General features: G+C 40.4%; 1 protein-coding gene across 3 annotated transcripts; it reads right to left on the bottom strand.

Annotated features, from left to right (window-relative positions):
* Positions 1-1616: 1616 nt before the first annotated feature.
* LOC109510544 (tumor necrosis factor ligand superfamily member 15) lies at positions 1617-6315 on the bottom strand. Of its 3 annotated transcripts, XM_019860919.1 has the most exons (5): positions 5985-6315; positions 5517-5842; positions 5094-5124; positions 4965-5015; positions 1617-2035 (listed from the first exon to the last, which is right to left on the bottom strand). In XM_019860919.1, the coding sequence occupies exons 2-5, from the start codon at positions 5676-5678 to the stop codon at positions 1623-1625; spliced, it is 657 nt and encodes a 218-aa protein (XP_019716478.1). In that variant the 5' UTR covers positions 5679-5842; positions 5985-6315; the 3' UTR covers positions 1617-1622. The 3 variants fall into 3 exon arrangements, with proteins under 3 accessions (XP_019716478.1, XP_019716476.1, XP_019716479.1); XM_019860917.1 differs by having other exon boundaries at positions 5517-6315; XM_019860920.1 differs by lacking the exons at positions 5094-5124; positions 5985-6315 and having other exon boundaries at positions 5517-5644.
* Between the last annotated feature and the right edge of the window lie 3032 nt (positions 6316-9347).

Genomic DNA, 9347 nt, shown 5'->3' with positions numbered 1-9347 from the left:
AAAAAAAAAAAAAAAAGTGGTGTAACCCTTGTGTTACAATTTCTACGATTTGTGTAACACATGGGTTACCCCATATGTTCCAATTTCTACAATTTTTGTAGATTTTTGCGTATTGTCATCTTTAAATCAAAGACAAAGCATAGAAATTGTGTGATATGAAATATTCCAATTCATGTTTTATTTATATAGATTCATTTTATGTTTTGGTCATAGCACAATACCGCTTTTATTGTCCATAGAGGGCAAAAATACAAAGAAAACAATAAGAACGATATGTGTATGTATAGCACTGATGCCACTGAACATGTCGAGTGGTTGAAAGTGAAATAAATATTCAGGAATAATACTTTTACAATTTTTGTAAAATTGTATGTTGCGTTATATAAACTTATTTACATCGACTGCAGCACATTTAAAAAAGTGGTTTTCTTGACTTGGAACGGATTAAAATTTTTTTACATTGATTCCAATGGGAAAAATGGTTTTTCGAACAGCGTTCTGGAACGGATTATGGACGAAAACCGAGGTTTGACTGTATTTATTTGCTCATTTAAAGTAAAGCCTTTTTATTTGTTTATTTATATATTAAGTGCCAGTGTTTCTCCATGGTGGGGCCTCAGTCACTCAGCGTGGATCAGCACCCCTTGGATGTTTTTTTTTTCCCTCCTGTGGTTTCTTCTTGTGCTTCCTCCGTCTGACTGCACCCTTTGCTTGTCTGAGCCTTCAATACTCGAGTGGTGTCCCAATACTTTTGTTTCATGTCATCACTCGTAATCAAAGTTATGCTTTTTAAATTTTATGTTCAAAGAGGGCAGCTATTTTTACATCACACTTGTAACCACACCACATTACATCAGGGGTGTGAGCTTCATTTTTGTCATCGATCACATTCTAGTTTCCCATGGAGGCCCATTATGACTGTGAACCCATATAAATGATCACTTTAAATTATCACACACAACAAATTAATGGATAACCAGTTTTGGAATGGGCGGCCCGGTGGTCGACTGCTCAGCACGTCAGCCTCACAGTGCAGAGGTGCAGGGTTCGAGTCCAGGCCTTCGCGTTTGCATGTTCATTTCTCCGAGTACTTCGGTTTCCTCCCACATTCCGAAAACATGCATCGTTGGTTAATTGAACACTCAAAATTATGCCTACGTGTGATTATAGGTGTGAATGGTTGGTTGTCTTTGTGTGCCCTGCAATTGGCTGTCAACCATTTCAGGTTGCAGCCCGCCGTCTGCCTAAAGACAGCTGGGATAGGCTCCAACACGTACGTGACCCATGGGAGGATAAATGGGTAAAAAAATGGATGGATGGATGGATATTTTTTAAATCAGAGGCTAGTCAAAAATTGTTTGTTCTACTACTTTTCAATTTATTTTAAAGGGGGGAGGTGGTAACAAAAAATACAATTGCAATATATCAATGTTATTAAAAGTCAAATAAAAGTCAATCTGAAATTTTTGGTGCTTTAGCAAGAAACATGAAGTCAACGGCCATGATTTGCCTTGCCGGGCTACATAAAATGATGTGACGGGCCAGATCTGGCCCCTGAGCCTTGTGTTTGACACCCGTGCATTCCATTCAATATTGTGCAACATTTGACTAATTTCACCACATTACTGAGACAGAAGTTCAGCCCCGAAGAACACCAGATGTTCTTCTGAAGAAATGAGGTTGGCGTTCGCCGATTTCACTCGCAGTCTGCTGTTAGCCTTCATCAAAAATATGCCGCTGGTATGAAGTGATTTACTCCATTGTTTTGTGCTGTGGCTTACTGTGTCGACGGATGACAGGAGAGTCACGTCGCTGGGATAAGAATCATGGTAAAGGACCACCGTGTTGGAGAGTTTCAGATCAAATTTCGATTCGGTGTTGCTCTCGTAAGTGAGCTGCAGGAAAACTCTGTACAAGCCTTTCGTGGGAATCACTAAGCTTCCATTGGAGTAGCGGAAGCCTCCATGTAGGTGGGCATTTCCATTCACACTCTCCCACAGAAGGTATTCCTCAACTGTCTTCTTGTCGTGAGGAGCTAAAAGGATAACAGTTGAAAAGCAACATTTAGCCTCTCAAATGAACAAACATTCATACATGAGGTGTATCAAAAACCTTCAAAAGTATTGGAACAGAGGGGACAATTCCTCAAACAATGAATCATGAAATCCTGCATGGTGGAGGATCTCGGAATTGGTTAGACTGCTTTTTCTTTAAATTGGCAAATACTTCTGTCGACTTCTGAGCTAATTTTGACAAGCTGTTAGGTTTTTGCTGGTAATCAGACGCTAAGAATACATCAGGAACAGGAAGACTTAGGAGGCAGGCATGGTTGTCTTTCTTGCAAGAGAGAGCGCGATGAACCGTGTCTCGGTTCACAATCTCGGAGCAGCTCTCCAGCTGGCTCTGCCATGTAGACCGTTACAGGTTCCGGCGCAACTCTGAAGAGAGCGCGTTTGTCTCCTTGCATTTATTGAAAGGATGTCCCTGATACACGATCTTCTAATAGGTGTGGGGGAGTGTTCACATGTTTGAGAACAGCAATGAGTCCTCCAAATGGGGCATACAATCAGAATACACAATGCGTTACTGAGGTGGTCAGACGGATCATGCTGGGGGTCAGTAATCCGTGATTGCCGTTATTGACGTCCCACAGGCGTCGTCCTTGAGTTGATGTTATCTTCACGAGCAGCTGGTAACTTTTATCAGAAGCCGTTAACTTCATCAAAAGGATGTTAACTTAAAAGCTGACCTTTTGGTCACACCTAGATTGTCAAAGAATAGGAGTAAATATGGGAAAACTTATGAACATTTATTCCAACAGAAGCCCAGGCCATTTACTTATTTGCATGTACGCTTGGGATCATGAAGACACTTATTTTTTCTCCTGCCCTCTGGACGTTGTTGCTCATGTCACAAACGTTTACTTTGTTGTACTGACTCCGCTCTGTTGGCGATGGCTCCGCGTCAAATTTTCTTCCAGCGTCACAAGAGCTTTTTTTTTTTTTTTAACCATAGACAACTTTTCATGTTGGTGATCTATTTATAGGAAATCTCTGATTTCTAAGCAGTAAATCATGTGATTTCTTCCATGTGCTTCGATTCCACTATGCTCCAGGTGGCTGCTGAGTCACGCAGGGTCAAAGGCACATTCAATGTTGGCCCGTAGCCACGGATGCCAATATGTTCCCTCCCAGCCAGTCATGTTCTGATGCGGTCCCTCATGTGTCTCACATTCTGTCCAGGCTTGCTATGGATGAAACATGGATGCCAACCAGCATATTTGTTTCCCCAGCATAATTGAATGAAGCTCCTTAAATGGACCAGCTACAAGTGGCTCATGTACGTTATACTGAATCATTTGTTTCGACTCAAGTCAGACTCTAGTTGCTATTTTTAGGACTTGTGACTTGCTTGCCAAAAACTTGGGAACATCTTGACTTGACTTGGTATCTCAGCGACTCGACTTGATTTTGACTTAATGGCATGACTTGCCAAGTTATCTTGTTTATAATTTGAAAACTGCATCTTAAAACAGTTTGCCTTTTTAGGAGGGAAGGTAAGAAAGAAAGAAAAAGAATGTTTTGTTTTTTTTTTTCCATTCACGCCAACCTGGCAACCCAGTCAGCATCACTTGGTGTAAAGTTTCTCACTGCATATTTATCATTTAAATCATAGGTGTCAAACTCCGGTCCTGGAGGGCCGCTGTCCTGCATGTTTTCTAAGTCTCCCTGTTGCAACACACCTGATCCAAATGATCAGATCATCAGCAAGCTCAAGCTCTGAGATTTTCCCCAATTCGTCTGACGCTTGTAATAAGTGTAAGTTTCTCCAACAGACCTTTCCCATATGGTTTAGTCCTGTCCCGGGCTTGCCACATTATGGTTAGAGATTTTAAGTACACTTGGCACTGCAAATGGAGTTCTTATCTCCTTTGAGCCTTTTGTTTGCTTTGTTTTGCACCCCTGTAGCGGAAATTAACTTCATAACTTGTATCTTATAATTAACTGTTCAATTGTTGGCAAGTGTTCCTATGCAGGTTAGTTGCAGTGCAAGGTTGTGCGTCAGACTTTAACCCCTCCCAAGAATAAAAAAAAAATGGTAGAAGAGGAGCCGCAACCCACTGCTTGGGGAGGGACGCTCCTCACAGATCTGTAAATGGTGTTTCATCATTAATTGGAGCTGAAATAAATCTCATCGTTGTACAAAGACTTTTGTTGTCTTGGTTTCCCTGGACAAGACACCCCATTGCAGCCAGTGGCTTCAAAACCTTTGATAAGATAAGATAAGATATCCTTTATTTGTCCCACAGTGGGGAAATTTGCAGTCTATTTTTGCAAACAGTTCTTTCCTTTTCCACCTTGTTGGCCAAATGACTCATACTCCTTAATTGGAAACTAACTTGTCAGGTAAAGGTGGTTTTGGTGGATTTCACTAATATTTGTCAACTGTGGGTTTGTGAAGCTATGTTTTTAAGACGATACAAATCCATCCATCCATCCATTTTATGAACCGCTTTATCCTCACAAGGTCATGCTGGAGCCTATCCCAGCCGTCTTCGGGGGGTAGGCGGGGGACACCCTCAACCGGTTGCCAACCAATTGCAGGACTATACAAATAAACTTGACAACTTGTTGAATAAGAAATATTAAATGTAGCCTATTTGAGAAGACAGAATTATCGTTATTGTAACTAAGTGGTAACATTTTATATTAAATGCCATCGTCGTGTGGTGCACACGCCTGACTTGTGTGCGGGCAGCGTGGGATCGGTTCCCACTCAGTGACGGTGTGATTGTAGGTGTGGATGGTTATTCATCTCTAAATGTAACCTACGGCTGACTGCTGACCAGATCAGGATGTAGTTGTCCGCCTTCTGCCCCCCCAACGCCCAGTGACCCTTGTTCAGGATAAGCGGTCTTGAAAATGGATGGTTGGATTAAATATTATTAACAGGAACAACATTACCTGTGAGCATAGCAGCTTCGACTTTATTCTTGTGTGGACGGCTTCTGAGGGCTGCAACAGAAATCCACACAATGGTAATTTACACCAGAGTTGTGCATTTTACGAGTATAAGAAAAGACATAGCATTACCTGATGAAAGACTGCCTCCATGCACCACAGACTGTGAAAGAAACCAACATAAGCATCGTTAATGTGCACAGGACAGCTTATAGGAAATGTCACAGAGAATTAACTCTTTGGGACTGTACAGCAGCAGTCAAGAGGAAGAAGAAAAAGTGAAAAAAAACAAGGGGCAAAATATATATATATATATATATATATATGTATTTCCATTCTATTTGCCATTACTGTATGTTTTTATGAGTTACAATATAATTTACAGGTATATTTTGTTGCATTTAGGGGGGCGTGGCAGGAACGGATTAAATTTATGAAGATTAAATAGTAGCAGGATGTTTTATTTCTTAATTTCAGAGTAATTCAGAGGACTTAACCTTGTGTGTTTATTGGAGCCATATGCTAGCTGCGAGCTTTATGAAGCGGACTTCTTACCTTTGAGGCAGGTGATTGGGAACATCCTCCTCTAAGCACAACCAACACTAATACAAGCAGCGCAGTGCTCAGCATAAATAACGACAGATGCACGGCGCAAATGGTTCCCACTTGTCCGAGTCGAGAGGTTCTCCTCGCGTTCCGTTGAGACAATTGCTCCATGAAGACTTTCCTTGTGTATCTGATCTACATTTCCCGTCCCCCCATCTCAATTTATGAACTCAGCATCGCCCACGGTGCAAGGTGACGTCCTCCATGACGCTGAAGTTGGCTCCACCTTTGCGCTCTACTTTCGACCTTAAAATACAGCAATTGCGCTTTCTGGCCTGTACATGGCAATGTTTTCCAGTTTAGTATGGGGAAAGACGCTGGTTTCCAACGTTCCTCAATGTCCACTATATTGTAGACTACAGTCTAAAAAACATTGCTCTCATTACCACAAAATAAAAATTGCTTGGAGGTTCTTACCTTTTTCACACCATTCACAACTCCAGCTTTCAAATGACACCTATTATGAAAAATTCGGTGGGCAAAAAAAATGTCAAATGGCAGTAAAAAAATGTTTTTTATTGCCATTATTTCTTTCATTTATAGGAGGAAATGAGTCGTTTTGATGGGCATCTATTGCTACAAAAATAAAACAGAATAAAGAACGAAAACAACTGATTGGCAAAAATGAATTAAATTCAAAATGGCCAACGGGTATTTTTATTTCCACGAATATCTTCACTTCGGATGAAAATGCTTTTAATGGGCCAGAGGATTGTTATCAGGCTTGCAGGTGAGCTGATCATTTGAATCACGTGTGTTGGAGGTGGGGAAACATGTAAAACAGGCTGGACAGGAGTTCTCGAGGACCAAACATGGGAATCGCTCAATTCTAACCCATCTCTGCTTCCACACGACCTCTTGTAAAAATTTTCCATCCATTTTTTAATCTGCTTATCCTCACAAGGGCAGATAATTGTGACATGTTCTGTTCATCCTGCCCTCACTCATGAACAAGACCCCAAGATACTTAAACTCCTAAACTTGGGGCAAGATCTCATCCCCGACTTGGAGAGGGCACTACATCAGTTCAGGGTGTACCCCGCCCACTGCCCAAACACAGCTGGGAGAGGCTCCAGCACGCCCCCCTCTTGTGAGGATAAGCGGATCTCATATATATATATACACACACACACACACGCACGCACGCGCGCGCGCGCGCGCACGCACGCACACACACACACACACAGTCATACCTCGGTTTTCGACCATAATCCGTTCTAGAAGGCTGTTTGAAAACCGATTTGTTCGAAAACCGGAACCACGCTCTCTTAAAAAAAACTTTATTGAACACATCTGCTCACAATGGAACGCTACACGAGGGAGCGTCACGTCTTCGTCTACCTGAGGAAGCGTCACTTCCTCGTGTAAGGAAGGCGAGAGGAGTCAAGTGGCGCATTCAAGTGCGCTCAGTTTGGTCGAGAACCGATTTTCGTTGTAATCCGAGGCATAAAAAACTCGAAATTTTTGGTCGAAAACCGATTTGGTCGAGAACAGAGACGTTCGAAAACTGAGGTTTGACTGTATATAAAATGTGTATGTATATTGATCAACTGGTTAGCATGTAGGTCCAGAGGTCCAGGGTTCGAAACCCCGGAGCCTGGATTCGAACCTGGATTGCTCTTTCATGCATTGCCCTAGTGAGGTCACCTGTAACTGTGACACGTGTGGAGTTCGCATGTTCTCCCTGTATCTGCTTGGGTTTTCCCCAGGCACTCCGGTTTCCTCCCACATTCCAAAAACGCACATGGCAGGTTAGTGGAACACTCGATCTGAATATTGTCCCAAGGTGTGATTGTGAGGATGAACGGTTGTTCGTCTATGTTTGCCCGGTGATCGGCTATCAACCATTACCTACTGCCCAAAAACAGCTAGGATGATTTGAAACCTATGTGTGGATAGATGTAACAAAAAAAAACTAAACAGAACAAAAAAAAAAACAAAAAAACAACAACAACAACAAAGAAATCAACAAGGGGGCAAATACGTTTTCAAAGCACTGTATATATAGGCCAGTTCAATGTTTGCAAACAACAGTGACGTAATGAAGATGTGCGCACATCTCGGAGGCGAAAGCCATCGTCGGTGAACAGAGTCGGCTCACGCACCGCTGCCTGTATTTGATAAATACCCTGAGTGTTTTCACACACGAGACTCTCAAAGCCTATAAGAGTCTTGATGCTTATAATTACGTGGTATGTGGCCATGTTTAGTCGGTTCTTTTTCATCAAGCTGCTGAAAACTGTGATTTTTGTTTCCTGAAAGCCGATGTCTTGCCTCGTCAAAGACAGGGACAAAAGTCTCAGTGTTATCAGGCATGGGTATGTGTGAATAAGAAGACTGGCTCCATACTGACCACTAACTGCACATGAGTGGCAGGGTAAGTAGGTGTCTTCAAATTTCAATTATGGGAAATCTAATTCAATTATCAAACTAATAAATGCTGAGAGAATAATTTAGCAAATAACCATGCAGTAGTTGTTAACTGCACCTAACATTTGTGTGTGACGAAAGATAATGAGTTTAATTGTTGTGACAGTGTGATGTAACATGTAGTAATGATGGGATGATGATACCTCAAGGAGTGTATTGACCCAGTGTTGGTCACCCAATAGTGACCCCTGCAGTAGTTATAAAATCATTGCAGGTAAAGAAATTCCTTGTTTGTGTAAATGCTAAACTGAGTTGGTCGGTAGGTAAAGAAAAATTTGAGTTACAATTCAGATTTTTAACTTATGTAGAACATTTTTGTTAAATCATGTGAAATAAAAGACAAAAAAGTGATTAGTTTATGACATTTTATTGAGGAACAAAAGTTTTTGGAGTGTCTTTGCTCCAAGGCGATTTCTCCTCTTAGACACCAGCACCCCAGCCCCAGAAAATATTTGTTTGTTTGTTTGTTTGTTTGTTTATTGAACATATAGAACATACAATACAATAACAGATTGACAAAAGTGAAGGCAAGTAAAAATTATAAAAAGAAAAGAAAAATAAGGACAGACATCATCACAGTTTTATGTTCAAAGGAGTAGGAAGAAGTAAATAACTTATCTAGTCCTACCCCTTGTTATGTCGCAGTGTATGAATTGATCTCTTTCAATACAAAGAAGAAAAATCTACATACCATCAAATACTTTTACCCTTATGTGTACTGTACTTATCTATTTATACACCTTTCGGTTTGTATATAAATACTCATTCTTTCTCCTTTATATATCAATTTTCTCATATTCATTATAAATACTGCATTTCTTTCATATATTTAGTAAATTGATCAATGTAATTCTATTGAATTACTATATTTTATAAATATATCAAATTTATCTTCTTAACTCTGATTTGTGTAGTTTTTTTGTACTAATCTTTTGAATTTGTTTTTGAACTCAACCAGCGATTTACTCATTTTCAGGTCCGTTTCGAAATTATTCCACAGATTGACACCTATTACTGATACACACCTTTGCTTGATGTTTGTTCTTGTTCTGGATTTTTTATATTGATTAATACCTCTTAGATTATAACAACTATCTCTGATTTCAAAAAGCTTCTGGATATTTTGACAAAGGAGATTATTATGTGCTTTATACATTAATTGGGCAATTTTGAAGTCAACCAGGTCATAGAATTTCATTGTATTTGATTTGATGAATAGTGGATTTGTGGGTTCGATATATTTAGACCAATTGATTATTCTGATTGCTTTTTTCTGTAGTTTTAAGACAGGGAGTGTGTTTGATTTACAGGCGTTACCCCATATTTCCACACAGTAGGTCATATATGGGA

Source organism: Hippocampus comes, unplaced genomic scaffold (genome assembly GCF_001891065.2).
Source record: "Hippocampus comes isolate QL1 unplaced genomic scaffold, H_comes_QL1_v1.1 scaffold130, whole genome shotgun sequence".
NCBI classification, from domain to species: domain Eukaryota; kingdom Metazoa; phylum Chordata; class Actinopteri; order Syngnathiformes; family Syngnathidae; genus Hippocampus; species Hippocampus comes.
The sequence above is the reverse complement of the archived record's forward strand: the minus strand, read 5'-3'. Positions and strand labels throughout refer to the sequence as shown.